The 17,058-nt window shown below is 51.9% G+C and overlaps 9 protein-coding genes across 9 annotated transcripts; 4 read left to right on the plus strand and 5 right to left on the minus strand.

The window, feature by feature from the left end:
• Positions 1-91: 91 nt before the first annotated feature.
• Positions 92-884, plus strand: COCMIDRAFT_6579 (uncharacterized protein; the record flags this gene model as incomplete). The annotated part of the gene is made up of 4 exons (XM_007691235.1): positions 92-131; positions 188-579; positions 632-724; positions 774-884. 4 exons carry the CDS (start codon positions 92-94, stop codon positions 882-884), a joined length of 636 nt encoding a protein of 211 aa, XP_007689425.1.
• Positions 885-2,751: 1,867 nt separating this feature from the next.
• On the plus strand, positions 2,752-4,350 carry COCMIDRAFT_99247 (glycoside hydrolase family 72 protein; the record flags this gene model as incomplete). The annotated part of the gene is made up of 4 exons (XM_007691254.1): positions 2,752-2,875; positions 2,942-3,106; positions 3,252-3,899; positions 3,959-4,350. 4 exons carry the CDS (start codon positions 2,752-2,754, stop codon positions 4,348-4,350), a joined length of 1,329 nt encoding a protein of 442 aa, XP_007689444.1.
• Positions 4,351-5,005: 655 nt separating this feature from the next.
• Positions 5,006-6,046, minus strand: COCMIDRAFT_99249 (uncharacterized protein; the record flags this gene model as incomplete). The annotated part of the gene is made up of 3 exons (XM_007691255.1): positions 5,006-5,464; positions 5,520-5,734; positions 5,821-6,046. The coding sequence occupies 3 exons, from the start codon at positions 6,044-6,046 to the stop codon at positions 5,006-5,008; spliced, it is 900 nt and encodes a 299-aa protein (XP_007689445.1).
• A 235-nt stretch (positions 6,047-6,281) lies between these two features.
• COCMIDRAFT_99291 (uncharacterized protein) lies at positions 6,282-7,338 on the plus strand (the record flags this gene model as incomplete). Its single annotated transcript, XM_007691256.1, has 2 exons — positions 6,282-6,327; positions 6,377-7,338. The coding sequence occupies 2 exons, from the start codon at positions 6,282-6,284 to the stop codon at positions 7,336-7,338; spliced, it is 1,008 nt and encodes a 335-aa protein (XP_007689446.1).
• A 500-nt stretch (positions 7,339-7,838) lies between these two features.
• On the plus strand, positions 7,839-8,579 carry COCMIDRAFT_6583 (uncharacterized protein; the record flags this gene model as incomplete). The annotated part of the gene is made up of 1 exon (XM_007691236.1): positions 7,839-8,579. The coding sequence occupies one exon, from the start codon at positions 7,839-7,841 to the stop codon at positions 8,577-8,579; it is 741 nt and encodes a 246-aa protein (XP_007689426.1).
• Positions 8,580-8,624: 45 nt separating this feature from the next.
• COCMIDRAFT_99260 (glycoside hydrolase family 2 protein) lies at positions 8,625-10,752 on the minus strand (the record flags this gene model as incomplete). Its single annotated transcript, XM_007691257.1, has 4 exons — positions 8,625-9,868; positions 9,918-10,105; positions 10,159-10,378; positions 10,428-10,752. 4 exons carry the CDS (start codon positions 10,750-10,752, stop codon positions 8,625-8,627), a joined length of 1,977 nt encoding a protein of 658 aa, XP_007689447.1.
• Positions 10,753-10,859: 107 nt separating this feature from the next.
• COCMIDRAFT_6585 (uncharacterized protein) lies at positions 10,860-11,306 on the minus strand (the record flags this gene model as incomplete). Its single annotated transcript, XM_007691237.1, has 1 exon — positions 10,860-11,306. The coding sequence occupies one exon, from the start codon at positions 11,304-11,306 to the stop codon at positions 10,860-10,862; it is 447 nt and encodes a 148-aa protein (XP_007689427.1).
• A 906-nt stretch (positions 11,307-12,212) lies between these two features.
• On the minus strand, positions 12,213-14,372 carry COCMIDRAFT_99224 (uncharacterized protein; the record flags this gene model as incomplete). The annotated part of the gene is made up of 1 exon (XM_007691258.1): positions 12,213-14,372. The coding sequence occupies one exon, from the start codon at positions 14,370-14,372 to the stop codon at positions 12,213-12,215; it is 2,160 nt and encodes a 719-aa protein (XP_007689448.1).
• A 1,660-nt stretch (positions 14,373-16,032) lies between these two features.
• On the minus strand, positions 16,033-16,541 carry COCMIDRAFT_99297 (uncharacterized protein; the record flags this gene model as incomplete). Its single annotated transcript, XM_007691259.1, has 2 exons — positions 16,033-16,343; positions 16,397-16,541. The coding sequence occupies 2 exons, from the start codon at positions 16,539-16,541 to the stop codon at positions 16,033-16,035; spliced, it is 456 nt and encodes a 151-aa protein (XP_007689449.1).
• Between the last annotated feature and the right edge of the window lie 517 nt (positions 16,542-17,058).

Below are 17,058 nucleotides of genomic sequence, written 5' to 3' on the forward strand. Positions count from 1 at the left end.
CTTGGTATTAATAGACGAGATAGCAAGCTGAATATCTGCTTCTTTTGAATGTGATTGAGTAATTTGGTGTCGAGCCATTGTATGTGAAGAGATGAGAGGTGCGCAAAGTTGGTGGGGTGCGTCACTCGCTTGTACGCGTCACTCGCTTGTAAACTACGTTATACGAGCCAGCCGCTAATTTCGCTAGATTACGAAAACGCGGGTATCTATACGAGCGCGCTTTTGGATGCTTACATGGATTACAAGTCAATCTGGAAGCATATACAGGTCACGAACTGGGAATTCGAATCTGGAATTACTAATTTGGTCAAATCTACGCCCACCAAGGAGCTTCTAGACTACGCCAAAGAGTGCGCCAACGAGCCCCCACCTGCACAGAAGCCTGCAACTCGAGACCAGACCTCAACCCATACCAGTGGCAAGCGTATAGAGGGTTCTGAGCATTCACAGGAACTGCAACCGAAAAAGAACTCTTTCAAGCCTAACATTTTGGAATGTGAGCCCTACAGTGCTTCGTTTGTAGGGTTGAACAAGGCTAGACGTGACTGTCGGCTCGAGATGACGAAAATTGTCAACGAAGTTAGTTTCGAGGGTACAAAATGATTGAAAAGACGACTGACATGTGGTATAGGTTGACGCAGTCACGAAAGACCCAAGCATTGCGCTTCAGCCAGACCGCGTAGGCATTTATTTGGCCCCTTCAATCTTCAGGCAATTGCTTCCAGTAAGCCATTCTCCCGGAAGATCTGACCATATTCTGACCGAGATTCAAGATAAAGCAAGCAGTCCAGAAAGAGCCAACTCCAGCTCCAAACCCAGATCCAAACCCAGATCCAAGTCCCAATCCAACCCCAGACCCAAACCCAAACCCAAATCCTCAATAGCCGCCACCCACTCACCCCGAAGGCGGGGCTAACAAGATGATGAATGGGCTGAAAGTCAGCATCGCCAAACATGCTTTTCGCTCGATGCACCTCCAAAGGTCAGGATATCTGAGCGACGACCTGCTCAAGCTCAAAAGTGTTATTTTCAACAAACTCAATGTTCTCGAGGGAACATGGATACCACCAAGCATCACCACCTGCTTCAACGACTATAACCTCTATGGCATCGAAACTGCATACGGGACTAGGTCAAATAATTGCTTGTGCAAGAGATTCACCGCCAAAACTCTGCTTTTCACTGCTAGATTTCTCAAACCCTATATATATAATTACTTTTATTTAAAACATGATACATGTATATATATTTACTTGGATATGACAGTAGAAGATGTAGTGAAGTGTGATTTTGTTCCGTAGTCCTTGGTTTGGATGAGCTCTTAGCAAAAGACGAAAATAGACTGGTAAAAGAAAATCGACTATCTATTGCTGCAGCTCAAGCTAACCCGATCATTAACCATCACACAATGGAAGCACCAAAACGATTCTGATCTCATGGGCATAGCAAAGACGTGACATTACCTGCAGGTCAAGGCTGGACTCCGCGGGGCTTCTACGGCTCCTATAAGCTCGGTGCGAGACTCCAGCAACTCGGTCTGGTCTGGGGGAGGACCACGTTGAAGGGAAGGGAGGAGAAAAAGTCATAAGTATGCAATTGCTACGCAAAAGTTGCCTAGGGGAAACTTAGCCAACCAATCAAGCCACATGACCTCGTGGTCAGAAAAAGAAGCAAAGCTGGGACGCTTTGTCAGTGACAGACGTTGGGGAGCGGCTAACAGCTAGCCACCAACTAGCGTTTTGGCACGGAGCCTCCTCATTCTTAGTGCAATCGGAGTGTCTGGCGCGCTGTTCCAACTGACCGACCGCTACAGTTGTCACATTGTTGTGACAGGTGGTCGGCGGAGATTGCGATATTAAGATTGGCACGGGTGCAACTGCGCTCATCCCATCCACGGGTAAGTATAAGTAAGCAACAAACTCGGCTCGAAAATAGCACGGGGGAAAACGCGACCAGAGGCAATGCAGGTTCGACGCGTGGGTAATCGATATTTGTTAATGCATATCCTTAGCTCGAAACATAAACTTGTTATTCTTGTGAACGCGTCGACCAGATACACGACGATAGACTGTAATCGACCCAAGGCCGGCCGTGTGCCGCTTAGGTGCATCAAGCATGCGGGTCGCATAGGCTTAAAACTGCGGCCAGCCAATCGCCCACGCCAGTCCTTGTCGCATCGCCCACGCACGTCTCCACTACGCTTGTCCTCTTTCCCCGACTTCCATGATACGCCTTCGTTTGCCCCGTTCGCCGCGGTGCAATTGGAGGGAGCCCAGCGCTTTAGCCCTCGAGTTGAAAGTGCGAGTGCATGGAAAGCGGGTTTATGGGCGCCCTTTTGCCGAGAAGCGTCATGGAGATTGGAAGGATCGACGGCGTGGAGTTGGGGGAGTAAGTAGGCGTGTTGACTTACTAGGGCGTCCTTTGCCTTGTTTCCAAACAGCCGCATTCATAAACATGAGCTGGCCGGCCTAAACCTGTCTCACTCACTTCGCTCTTGTTCACGCACACCTTCGTTCGTTCGATACACTACGGTCGTTTGCTTTTTTTCGTCGACTACTACTCTCGCTTATACTTTTACGGAGCTCATGTGCAATCTTGTGTCTCGCACATAACGTAACGGTGGTTCGTGAGCCCAGTGCGTTTGCTGCTGGATAATTTCTTTTTGAGCGGGGACTGGAGCTGTTTTGTTGCTTGATCTTCAATAGTTACCAGAGAAATACTGGAAAACATTTGGATTGCTCAACTGCAATAATGGTTCAATCTCTGTCGCTGGCGCTCTTAGCCAGCTTGAGCACTGTCGCTTCAGCTATCCCGACAATCGAAGTAAAGGGCTCCAAGCTCTTCACTAGCGAAGGCAATCAATTCTACGTCAAGGGTACATATGCAATTCTGCAAAAAAAACGAAGTCAAAGAATAGTTGTTTTCTAACAACTCAGTATAGGTATCGCATACCAGCTTGTTCCAGACGATCCGCTCATCGACGCGACGCAATGTGGTCTCGACTCTGCCCTCATGAAAACCATTGGCGCCAACTCAATCCGTGTCTACCACGTTGACCCTGATGCGGACCATACCGATTGCATGAAGGCTTTTGCGGACGCTGGAAGTACGTATATTCAAGATACACATGAACTCAGATTACTTTGATGATTGTACTGCGATGTTCTTTCTTCAAAAGTGCAAATATCGTATAACAAGACATATTTGTTTGCAGGTTGCTTCCAAAACATAAATACTAACCAGCCACATAGTCTACATCTGGGTCGATCTCGACACCTTCGACACCTATGTTGAGCAAAACACACCGCGATGGGAGTCGGACCAATACGACGCCTACGCCAAAGTAATGGATGAATTCCAACAGTACGACAACGTCGCCGGCTTCTTCGTCGGCAACGAAGCCATCACCACCTCCAACGGCTCCGTCACCTCACCCTACATCAAAGCCGCCGCACGTGACATGAAAGCCTACCGTGATAAGAAAGGATACCGCAACATCCCCATCGGCTACTCCGCCGCCGACATCGCCTCTCTGCGCCCCATGTTGCAAGATTACCTCTCCTGCGGCAACAACGCCTCTGAACGTGTCGATTTCTTCGCCCTCAACGCATACTCCTGGTGCGGCGACAGCTCGTACCAACAATCCGGCTACGACAACCTCGAAAAGAACTCCAAGGACCTCCCCGTCCCCATCTTCATGTCCGAAACAGGCTGCAACACCGTGCGTCCGCGCGACTTCAAAGACCAGGAGGCACTATTTGGCGAGATGGCAGATGTATGGTCCGGCAGTATCATCTACGAGTGGATCGAGGAGCAGAATAACTACGGACTTATCAGCTACGGCCCCAAGGTTGATCCTGCGAGTCCGAATGCACCGCCAGATGGATTTCCTCGCTCTGGTATGTTTGAGGAATACGACATTTTTTTTCAAGACACACCAACTGATCGTTTTAACTAGGCAAACCTACACCCGTCCAACCAGACTTCCCCAACCTCTCGGCCGTCTGGAAAACCCTCAACCCCACGGGAATCAAGGCGTCAGACTACAAGCCCACTCAAACGTCTATCGCCTGCCCAGCCTTTACGGAAGGAGCTTGGGAAGTTGTTCCCACATCCGCTCTCCCCACCCTGGGCCAGAAACACAACTACGACAACAGCTCTCCTACATCCGGTGGTTCCAGCGCGACACAGACATCTGGATCTGGAGCAAAGCAATCGGGCTCTGGGTCTGGTACCGCGGATACGTCTGCGCCACAACCTACTGCTGCGGCGGCAGATGGTTTGAGTAAGGGGCTCAGGAGCACGGGTGCTATGCTACTTGGTGTGTTGATTGTATTTGCTTGGTTGTAAAAAAAAATTAACCCATTCCTTCTCTCTTTTTCTCATCCTCGGACGGAAGAGCAGTTGAGCTTTGGATATCATCATCCCGACAGGTTCTGCGTGTACATAGTTTCGAGTCTACTTAACTGGATTGGGTATGGTATATGGTACATGGGGGCAGAATTTAACGAGGACATGACGGATTTTAATGTATATGAATACCCCGCTTAGGACCGGGCTGCAAATACAGAAAAGCTCACTCCAACTTTCCCTTCGTTTGCTCAGCAACATGTCATGTCATACAGCATCAGCTCAGTCACCACTCATGTTACTAACAGCAGATCATAATGCAAAAACACTCAAGTCAGAGAAGCAATCAAACAATGTGGGAACAAGGTTTGTATTGAAGGATTGGGCGCCAACTAAGTACGACCCGATCGCCAGCACAGGGCTTTCCCCCATACCCGAAGACAAGTATGGATATCTTTCCCTCATAAGCGCACAGCATTGATCATATCCTTCAACACACCCCTGTCCCCATCAAGCATGCATTTCTTGTTGATCGTTGTCAAATGGTCTCATATTTCCTTTTTTTCCCATTGCCTACTCCTACGCCGACGTGCCATTGTTTGTTCAAAGACAGGGTATGTAAGAGAAGAAGTGACGAACATGCTCAACATGACATTTACCACTGGGTAGTGGTAGCAGGGGCAGCAGTCTCGGCACCCCAGCCCTCACCGCCAGCCTGGGCGTCACCAGAGGCGGCCCAGTCAGCAGCGTCAGCATCCCAGCTGGTGCCAGGGGCGGCAGCCTGGGCAGTGAAAGCACCGGCGGATGCGCCAGAGACCTCCCACTCGCTGGTGAAGCCGTCAGCGACAGCGGCGGGGCCAACCTCATCGGCACCGGGGACCTTGGCCTCCTCAACGCCAGCGCTGTCCTTGTTCTCCTCGGCCTCAGGGTCGCGGTAGAAGTACAAGTCAGTCATGACATCCCACTCAGTTTCGCGGTTAGCGAGGGTACCGCGGAGGCGGAGGACCTCGCGGGCAAGCATCCACCAGACGAGACCGATGGCGTGGCGACCCTTGTTGTTGGTGGGGATGGCAACATCGACGTACTCGGTGGGAGAGTCACCGTCGCAAAGGGCCTATTCGGGGTTAGCTCCAGATTCCTCTACTCTTCTTCATGCGCATTCTCCTTACAATGACGGGGATGTTGACGTAGGAGGCCTCCTTGATAGCCTGGGCGTCGGTGCGGGGGTCGGTGACGACAATCAAGCGGGGCTCCCTGAAAGAACGGGTGATGTAGTTGGTGAAGTTACCGGGAGTGAAACGACCAGCGATGGCGGTGGCACCAGTGTGGGAAGCGAACTTGAGGACGGCACGCTGTCCGTAGGGACGGGCAGAGATGACACAGACTGCGCAGTGTCAGCTAAAACAGAACTTGGGCATATTTGCGCATTCTTCATGTCCAAATGTCTCGACTTGGGCGCCCCAAACGTACCATCAGCCGGGTTGTCGATGGCGACAATGATGCGGGCGGCCAGGACGATCTTTTCCCAGGTCTTGCCAATGTTCAAGACGTTGACACCGTCGGGCCTGGTCTTCCACAGGTAAGGCTCCATGTGCACCTGGAGGTTCTTGCTACCGAGGTGGCATTGGGCAGCGAGGAGCATCTCAATGTCCTGCTGGGTGGGGTTGAAGATGGCGGGGAGGTTGGAAGGGGCCATTTTGACGGTTTGGCGCTGTACAAGCTGGTGGGTATAGAGAAGTTGTCGTGATGCGTGCGGGCGAAGTTTTGGCACACGAACTTTGGCGATATTCGAGCCCCGGCAGTGGGCGAGCTAGGGCCGGAAGCGGGATAGTACCGAACGGGACGCGGCGCCGGCGAAACCCATGCGCCGACGTCCTGATCCGCAAAAGATTCACGGCGGGTGGGAGCAATGAGTGTGCGTCCAGCCCACGATGCCGCCACGAATACCAGCATTGTCGTGCCTACGGGTATCAGCTTGTGAGTTTTGAGATTTTTTATTTAGTACATAGTGCTGAAAAAGCCACAGCACCACTTATTTCTGCGCAATTCACACTCCCCATCCGAACTTTTGTTTCGACAGCGCGGGCCAATGCCGAATCAATTGAGCGACAAAAGAAGCGTCTCGCTAGTGATCCCTATATAGTTGCGCAGCGCAACCGCAAAAAGGCAGCCAACCTGTCTCGACGTGCCGAACTCGAACAAGCTCGGGTAGCCAGTCTTGGAAACCCTGTTCGCGGTATACCGACACCATTCGTAGAGTCTTTTGACACTGGCAAGCCCATTACCTACGACGAGGGCAAGAAAATCCCCCAGGACCGAACACACCTCAACTATGCATTCAACCCGGAAACGGTGGAGAAGCAATTGGAGAAGAGCGAGAAGCTGGCGGTGCCGCTGAGTGAAATTGCAAAGCAAGCTGCGCCCGCTGCGTACCCGTGGAACGACGCCACGCGGTATGATGCTAGGGCAATTGAAAAGTCGGCAGAGGAAATTGAAGAGCAAAACAAAAAGGACCATGCACGTGCAGTTGAGGCAATTAAGCGAATCACGGCTCTCGAGAATGGCTCAAGCAAAGACCGCATGCGCGTCAACATTGCACGATGTGTCGAGACTTTTGGACGTCACAACACCGACAGAATATTCCCACCAAAAGCGCCATCTCTGAGCCGCTCCGGTGTAGACGAGACTCACGCCGTCCGCCCAGAAACAAACGTTGCCGCAGCAGCCAAGCGAGTAGGACCAGACACCGGATCTTCTGAAGTTCAGATTGCTATCCTGACGGCCAAGATCAAGACACTAGCGGACTTTTTACAGACACGAGGAAAGGGCGACAAACACAACAAGCGGAATCTGCGGTTGCTGGTGCACAGGAGACAGAAGCTTCTACAGTACTTGAGGAGAAAGGAGCGAGGTGGTCCAAGATGGCAACATTGCATTGAGACTCTGGGTCTGACCGAAGGCACATGGAGGGGTGAGATTTCGTTGTAAGAGTATGGAGCAAGGCCCGGAGAGTGGCACTGACACTATCACGTCCATGACGAATGTTGAATTAGTCCACGGCTATATGGGCTGTAAGGGCTACTATAGCCCCTGTATACTACGATTCCAGGCATTGGCTATTGTGAAACTTAAATGTGACAAGCCCCATTTCCAACATGTGTCTAATCTTTTAGCGCGCTTCTGCTATACGCCGCAGTCCACTCTCCGCGTCTCGTCTCTTCTTTTCCCATCTCCACATCGCGGTCTGAACATCACGTTCCGAACATCAAGAAAAGGGCGGGGTACCAAAAAGGGCGCAACGCAACGCAATGCAACGCCAACGCCAATACCAACGCCGGCACTACCACGGCCAGACCAGTACTCATACGTAACATCTGCGTACCAAAGTTACAGCCTCACACACCAAAAAAAAACATATATATAGTAAAATAGATTCCCAGCACCCGAACAGACCCATTCTCCCACATTCCCAATTCCATTCCCTCACCATGTCCTCCAAATACCCCAACCCATGGCGCAGCCCGCGCCTCCACTACCGCGCCATCCGCCCGTGCGACAAACCCATCTTCCTGGCCCTAACCACCGACCCAGCCATGTACATGGCGAGCACCCACGCAACCCTCAAACTCCCCACGGAGCAAGACGCCGACGAAAACATGCACCAGGGTCCCCCCTCCGCCGGCGAGGGCAACTCAGAAAGCCTCTTGCAAGCCATCATCTGGCGCCCGCACGACACGCCGATAGCGTCGCTGCCGCTGGAGCAAAAAGAAGCGGTGCTGGAGGAAATGAAGCGCGTGAATCCGGCGCAGATTCTCGATCCCGAGTATGGGGTTGCGGTGGGGCATATTCATTCTGCGCCGTCGTCGTTGCATGAGGCGCATCATCGAACTATGGAGATTGCGCTGGATATTTTGCCGGCGTATCAGGGCAAAGGGTATGGGAGTGAAGCGATTAATTGGGCGTTGGACTTTGGGTTTAGGAGGGCGGGGCTGCATAGTGTAAGGTTGAGGGCGTTTGGGTGGAATAAGGGTGCGATTCGATTGTATGAGCGGCTAGGGTTTGTGGTGGAGGGACGGGAGAGGGAGGCGGTGTGGTTTGAGGGGGAATGGTGGGATTCGTTTACGTTGGGGATGTTGGATAGAGAGTGGAGGGCGAGGGAGGCGGGAAAGCAAGAAGAGGCGGAGTTTGGGCATATGGATGAGGAAGCACAGTTTGGGCATGTGGAATGAAGAAGAGTAATTATGTATGTATATCTAGCTACTTGGCCATAGACATTAGAATATACCGTGTTGCATGCCGGCAACCCCTGTATCCCGAATCACCATTGAAGATTCGTTACCTCGCTTCGCGGCTGCGTCGTATAGGGCCTGGATATCTTGCCTCCACATTGTCTCGTTCATCCTAATTACCTTTCGGTCGTACGTCATCATGCCATTGACTTCGCCCTCGACGTCTGTCGTTTGCGTCCAAACACCACCTGAGCAAGCAAACAAGTCGATTTGCTCACGCAATTGCACAAGCAGGTCGTGGCAACGGTAGTTCCAGTAAAAGGTACCGTTGGTAAGTTCGTATGCGGTTTGTCGACCAAGATCCTTGTACCACGCGTGTTCAAAGTTATTCTCGGTGAGCTGGGTGCCGATGCCGCCAAATTCGCCTTGCAGACCGATGCGGGCGGGGTCATAAGCTGAGTCGTAGCCGCTGCCTTGATAAGACCAAAACGGTGTTCCGCATTGGGGTGTCGAGTAGTGATGGTTGTCATCAAAGTCGCCAGCCATATGGTCGGTCCAACCACTCACAGAGTTGACAAGGCGAGTAGGGTCAACCCGACGCACCATGTCTGTCAACCCAAACTCTGGCCATGGCGGTGAGGTGGCCTGGCCCCATTCCTCATTGTAGATGGTCCATGCGATGATGCTGGGGTACGACTTCAGCTGCTCAACCATGACCTCAAGTTGGCGATCGAATTCCGGCTGAGCACCTGGCTCCAACCGTATGCCTCCACAGCCTTCACGAGCAGGTAGATCCGGGCGCAAAGAAGGCATGTCCTGAATGACCAACATGCCCATCTCGTCACAAGCCCTGTAGAACAGAGCCGGCTCGACTTTGATGTGCTTTCGGACCATGTTGTAGCCGACATTCTTTAGTACTTTGAGATCGTACACCATGGCTTCTACGCTTGGAGGCGTGTATATGCCATCGGGCCAATAGCCTTGATCCAGGGTGCCAAATGGAAATACAAACTTCCCGTTGAGAAGTGGGCGCTGTGCACCGCCGATCACGCCTCTAGAGATGGTTCTGAATCCGGTATAGCTTTGTACCGTATCACTACCCATTTTGATGGTGATGTTGTACAGGGTCGGACTATCCGGCGTCCATAGCTCAGGTGAATCAACGACAAAAGTAAATGGGCTGCCACTAGTTCCCGTAGCCTCTGCCTTGACATCGTCCGAATTGACTTCATGGACAACGATGGTGTATGTAGTTGTCGCGTTAGTGCTAGTGTGTACAGTGACGACGACTGATGAATGTAAGTAATAAGACAGTAGCACCATGGACAGATGACTGACCCTTTCCATCCATATCGGCAGTGAGGTCGAGTTTCGAAATGTGCTCCTTTGGTGCGGACTCGAGCCACACTGTCTGCCATATGCCACTGCAGGGCGTATACCAGATCATTCCACCACGGTTCAGAGTCTGCTTTCCAATTGGGATTTGAACGCGGTCCATATCCGTTGGGTCATAGACATATACCAAACTGTAAAACGGTTAGTTTTCTTCTTATATTTTTCTCGCTTTCCATGCACCTACAGCTCGTTTGTTCCATTGGCATTCAGATACGAAGTGACATCAACGCTGAACTCAAAGTAGCCGCCTCTATGAAATCCCGCCTTTTGGCCATTGACGAAGATGGTGGCTTCGTAATCAACAGCGCCAAAGTTCAAGACAACATTGTTTCCGCTTGGCCAAGATGATGGAACCTCAAACGATGTCGAATACCAGCTCCAGATGCGGTTTTTCTCAGTCACACCTGTGCTGACTTCAGCAACTTGTCTCGTACATGATTTGGCGCTACTCACCTGACAAAGCACTCTCCAAGCAGAACGGGACCAAGACGGCCTTTTCAAGTCGCTGGCCGAACGGCGGTGAAGCATCAGAGCCGTTTTGGGTGTTTTGGTATCGCCAGACGCCATTGAGATTCTTCCAGTCTGGTCGTTGAAGGCGTGGCCGTGGGTACTCAGGCCAGGGGCTGGTTCCCACGGTATCAGTCCATTCAGTTTTGAGTGGAGTAAATCCAATTTGGTAGTCCGTGTTGTTGTTCTGGCGCGGAACGACCTTGTTGTTGCCAGAAGCAATGGTCGTCCACGTCAGCAAGCTCGCTATGATTCCGATGGAGAGCCGCATCTTGGTGGGAAGAGACGCTATGACACAGCGCCTATACACGTATCCAAGAAAGCATGAGAAGAGACGAATGAAGGGAGATGGAGGTGGTATTTAAGCGGTCTACAAACTCATGACAGCATAGCTCCACTGTACCTGGTGTAATGGCCGTGCAGCTGCATGCTAAAGGCCTTGGCTCTGGGGATACTAGCGGCGGGATGATCCTGGTGGCTGGGCGCCCCGGTCAGCCATAGCAGGACGGCGTCCGCTGGGCGTAAATCTACAAAGGTTGCGGTCATCATATGGCAGTACCGGCTGACCATGTTTATGCTGGTGAACATGTCCTTGGTGTACTGCTGAAGGCTGACAAAGGCCGCCGGTACAGGGGCACGAGAGCCTAGAGAGGCTGGTTCAAGGATTAGAGGAGGGTAGCTTGATGGTACGGCTTCGCGGTGGATGGATCCTGATGGTAGATGCACGGTGTCAGATGCAGCACTGCATGCCCTGATCAGCTGTGATGATCGCCTTGGCTGGCACTTTGTTGAATCCTCAGTCCCCGCACTACTCGGTCTAAACATGGCCGGTCCGCCCAGTTCGCATCAAACAAGCGCGCAACAGCCATTCCGCTCTGTCGCTGCGATGTTCCTGTGTTCGGACACGGCAGTATCTGGCTGCGGTACTGCGCATATTCGGATGCAGTTATTTCTCCGGTGACGCGGTAGCACGTGACTGATGCATAGCGAAAAGGTCGTGCCAGGGCTGCTGCCGTCTCGAATGTAACGCAGATGGGTGACGTCAATTTGCCAGAGGCGGAGGTACATATGGGGAATGCAAAACGATACAAAAACCTGGAGGCTAAGCAATGTGGCGTGCGTTCGGCGTCGTAGCGGGTGGAGCTTCGGGCGTGAGGGAAGGTTGGGAGACTAGCATGGTAAGTAGGCAAACCCCGCATTTTGAGATTAGATCAAGTCGACAGCAGATATAAACAAAACTGCATGTTGGCAGCCTGTGTAGGGCAGCTTGTAACGGAAACTGTTCATGCAGAACTTCCTCTTCTTCTTCTCTATCTTCGCGGACATCTCCGATGTCGTGCTGCGCCAACTACGTAATCCTCGCATTGTGCCCCTCCGAGCTGCCTATACCGCACTAATAGGCAAATGAATTTCTGCCAGCATGGAACCGCTCCACTTTACTTCTACCCCCTAGTTAGTTGCGCCTGCCTTGTGACTATCTGATCAACCGTGCTGCACATGACCAATCCGAGTCAAGTGGACAGCCATATGTCCCTCGGGTTCAAATGTACCTTCCTATTCTTCGTCTAATGTAGCATTAATGCCATGGCTCCTAGTACCTCCAGACGCACACCTTCGGAGACCCCGCAATATCCTGGCTTTATATGGCCTGTCTTTAGCTCTTGTCGTCCAACCCCCAGCTATACAAGTCATTTAGTTCAAGTGTCAAGCCCTAAGCTACACTCACAATGCTCATGGGAGCAAAAGAAATGGCTTGTTCCATGGCTTGACCTTGACAGTCGTGGTGTTCTGCTTTGATGGACTAGGGGAACGCGCAGACAGGAGTGAAGAAGGACCAGTGGGTGAAGTAGGCGAAGTAGGCGAAGCAGGCAAAATGGGCGAAAGAGGTACTGTAGGCGAGGCGGGCGAGGTGGCATAACCGAGAGACCGTAGTGGTTCAGGTATTTCAGCGGACTGTGCTACAATAGGCCCTGGCCCACACAGCGCATGAAAGCTATCGTTATTCAGCGATATGGCCGGCGTGTCTATCGTCTCTAGGGAAACGCTATCATCCTCTTTGATTCCAGATAATGTGGCTCGGTCCGAGTAGTAATTTAAGATGGAATTCACTTGCGTTGTCCCAGAGCGTATTGTGTCTACATCCGAGTACGTCGAACTTATCGTCGACACCGTTCGAAGTGACGCTATACTAGACGACCTGTCGCGATCCGAACGCGAAGATGATGCAACACCAACGTCATGTCTGTGTGCCCCACAGTGTATGTTGGGCATCGAGGTACAACTGAAGATTTCAAACAATTCGTCACGCACGTCGCGTGCCGTTGGACGAAGCATGGGGTTTTTGCTGAGCATCGTTCGGATAAGGGCCAAGATGTCGGAAACTGTGCCAAATGCCTCATCGTCGCTTTCGCGAGATGCTTTCTCTAGTACGGCCATCCAGGTTTCGACCTTGTCAAGGTTCTTGTGATACGATGAATCAGTACGCGAGTTCTTGCCGCCCGTGTTGATTCTTTGTTTCGATGTACGGTGCTTGGTGAAATCATGGGACTTCTTCTTGAGCAAGAAAGTCAGAATTTCCAAGAAGACACAGCCCAAAGAAAACACATCTGCTTTTTCCGTTTCTTGCCCTTGTGTTCGGTGCTGAGGTTTAGGCTCGGATTTCTTGAACCCAAAGTTGAACCCTGAGAAGTCGGTTGTTGGAGATTTTGTTAGCTTCTGACGATGCGAACCGCTGCTGTTCGAGGATCCCGATGAGCTTTTACTTGCGATAGATGCGTGTCGATCTTTGGATAGTGTGGGTGCTGTGACAGAGGAAGGCAGGTCTACTGGTTCTGAACTTGCATGTGCCTCTGGGGCGTCGTATATGTAGGCATCCATGGCATCAGGCTTCTTGTCTTTCTGAAACGTCTCCAGGCTGCCAATATCACTGAACGCGATCGCATTCTGCTCGTCGACGAGTATCCTAGATGGTCGGATTGCGGAATGGCAAAACCCATTTTGATGCAGTGTTGCAATGGTATCGGCCAAACAGTGTAGCCAGTTGAGCACTAACCACCGTCTCTCAGGCTTTGGAAGTTTCTGATATTGCGCAGGATTGCGATGGTCGATGAAGGTACGCAAAGTGTGGTGACCGACAAAGTTACTGACAATGTAGCCAGAGCCCTTGGCTGTGTATGACGCCCAGACGGGAGCGAGATGCTCGTGTTCAACCATTCTTGCACTCTCCACGTCTAGGATAAAGTCTTGATGAAAAGCCTCAGGGTCCTCTGCATTTCCAAGCGGGAATTTCCGGCGCATGTAGATTTCCTTTGGCTTCTTTGGTAAGTGTATTCGAGACCAGGCCTGCAGGCTGACGGCGACTGGCAAGGTCATGACACTCTCGATCGGTACCTCTTCGTTTTGTGCATAGTCGATGTGTACGCCTTGTCGTAACTCTCGTAGCAGGAAAGTGAATTGGGTGTGGTAAAAGCGAGCATTAGCGTGGTTGTCGCGTCGATTCGATAGTGATAGTTGCTCAATGTCTTCCATCCCAAGAGGAAGGTCATCATCGTCCCAAGATTTGTCGACAACGGCAAATATCCGGTCTGCCTCGCCGATCTCTACAAGTATCAGGAATAGCCGCCGTGCCTTCTCCATGATCCATTCGATGTAGGTATCGTCGCTCAGATCGCCAAAGCCTACAGGTTGGGTGAGCCGTTCCCTCTCTTGAGGCTGTAGCCGAGAAGTGACAAAGTCATTGGTGACTCTCTCATTGATCCTCTCCTCGGTCCACCATATTTGTTGGAGGGCGTGCTGAGGGGTGACCAAGCTGTGGCCGGCATATCCATAGATGAGAGCATTGAGGGCAACCGTTTGGTCGTTCACAACATTGGTCAGTGTCCTGGAGCTCATTGCGAGACGCAAGAGGCCTGGAATCTAGTTCTTGAGATGGTAGTGTCGATGGTGTCTGCCCAGGCTCTTGGTCGCGTGTCCAGCCGGATCCGTAGTGGGCTGTATATCATTTCCAGCGAATCGGAAGTCGAGTGGCGTTGGTTTCAATAACAGAAGAATAGTCGGCTGGTCTGAGCAAGTGGGAAAGTATCGTTATTAGGCATCAGCGGGGGCTACGGTCAACGGCTTTGGAGTGTGGTACAAGAGCTGGTTGGGCTCTCGGAGCGCATCTGGTCGTGGCAAGCGGCATGGCAACGAATACATACAGCATTGGGTCGCCCGCCTAAAAGCGAATCAGCATCAGCACTGCCGATGACGGTGCAGGGCCCAGGAGGCGCGGCAGAGGGCGAGAAAGGGCCTTTTGCCTCAAAAGTTGTATCGGCCCCCGAAGACGGCCGCTGTGTGAATTTCGCGACCAGGGTGTTCCAGGCGGTCGGTCGATAAGGCCAAGTGGGAAGCTAGCTAGCGAATAGAAGATGCAGAGAAACAGGTGCTCGGATTGGCACGCCAATGATGATTGCGGAGAGGCCGGGAAGCGGGTGGGGTCTAGCATCTGACAGGGAGCAGACTGCAGAGTCTGGTCCTGGGCTGTCTGGTGCGAGCCAACGCCGTCGGATGCCGGCTAAAGGACTTGAAATGGTAGTGCACACACACCTAACAACCACGACGCTGCGCCGCATGCAGTGCCCTCTTGCAGTCTGCTGTGAGACACTTCGCAGGCTGAGGTTGTGCACAGAGAAGGGTCCACCACCACCCGGGTACGGGCTCCACGCAGTGCCAGCCAATGCTCATGGCGCGATATCGCCCGCATTTGCAATCACGCAGTAGCAGCATGCAGCGTGATGGGCGGCGGGGACGAGCCAGAAAAAGGCGGGCTAGAGATAGGATGTGGCCGTTCACTCGGTATCCACCATCCGAGCCAACACGAGACTCGCGGGAGAGCCGAGTCCTGGTTAGATGAAGAGAGATTGCGGCATGAATGGATGGATGAATGGCTGGCTGGTCGGCGATACAAGAGCAATACGGTATCGAGGGCGTAGCCGTGGCCTGACTTGGAACAGCAGCGAAGACAGGGCCGAGGTGGCGCAATAGAGGAAGGAGGTGCTCGTAGTGCTGTCCCCATGCACATGAATGTTTTGCATGTGGCAAGGGGGAAAATGCATCCCGAATGCTCGGATAATTGGTCCAAATTGTGTGTCAAAAGGCGAATAAATCGACTGACGTGAGATGGCAGCGCACAGGCCGGCTCAGGAAATCCAGAGGGCCAATTTGACCAAAGCAGGGCCTACCCCATGTTTTCCCACTCCCATCGTTCGTCCACACGTCTCTTACCGCTACGTTGGGTCTTCTAGGCGGGTACTGATTCAGGCGAAAAGCACCGAATTCCACGTGTCTCGCCGGTTCTTGTGCCCTGGTAAGCAGTGATCTGCCGCCCTGTCGGCGGCTGGCGGACTAACTGTTATGGCACAACGCAATCGGTTCCCTCTAGGGACATGGCATGGCTTGAAACAGCATCATGCAAGAAGATCACGGAACAATACAAAGTAACTTTTGAATTATGAGGCGCCGGTCACGGCGCGTAGAGATACAGCGCTCGAGCCGCCCCGTGGCTGTCACTGCTTTAAACAGCGGGATCAATCGAGAAGAAGATGTTGCCTTCACTCGGGGCTGATTTGAGCTGGCTTCCTCCTGGATGAGTTCCCTTTGGCCACAGAATTGACCCTCCATTGTCGCCTGTAACTTGCAATCGGTAGCCGGCAAATGGATCCCCAAACACTGTACTCAAATCATACCAGACTGTGTCGTTGTCTAAATTGTATGCAAAAACTTGCTGGGGAGCGCCAGAATAGAGGCCATCTGCGCTGTTTGTGATTTTGATGGCAATTCCTCCTGTTTTCTCATCGCGGCGCATTTCTTCCCAATAGATGCCCTCTGTAGCTGTTAGCCAAGATAGAAGTACTGACACTAACCAGGCAATCACTGACCAGCTTTGATATCATTACGAGCACCAACCGAACTGCCAACAGACCAGACGTATATTGGCTTTGGAGAATTGTTGAGAACGACTGCGATACCAGCCGCTGTGGCTGAGCTTGCCAGTGCAAGAAGCGTTGGGATTATAAAATACATATTACAGAATGTGTGCGAGGCGACGCAAGTGCGATTAAATGGACAAATGACTCAAGAAGCGATACTGCTGAGACTGGGCCACAGTGTATTTGGCTTGGGTAGAGTCGACAATCATAGACTCGTTGGGTTTGCGTCTCATCGTGGTCATCTTATACATCCAACCGACAGCGGCACTGCCCCGCCACAGATCTTGATGATATTGTGCTGGTGTGAGATCCTTTCAATCGATTTGGTCATGAATTCGTATCTGACTGGAAAAATGCCGTTACCAATACATTATCAGGCGGATGATAATGCTCGCTTCAAGGATCAACTGCAACGCCAATGTTACTTTGCAGCTTGGAACAAGTACGTGTCGTGGCGGTGAACTGTCTTTGGACATTTTCAATGGCTTTGTAAATTGCTTGGTGAGCAGTGAATAGGATTATGGTGGCCTGGCCAATATGTTTGAGCAAGGCGGGTATATTGGCAGTACGAAGCCAGCTGTCACGATGGCGCTATAGAGCGGGGAAACACG

Source organism: Bipolaris oryzae (genome assembly GCF_000523455.1).
Source record: "Bipolaris oryzae ATCC 44560 unplaced genomic scaffold scaffold_95, whole genome shotgun sequence".
Taxonomy (NCBI): domain Eukaryota; kingdom Fungi; phylum Ascomycota; class Dothideomycetes; order Pleosporales; family Pleosporaceae; genus Bipolaris; species Bipolaris oryzae.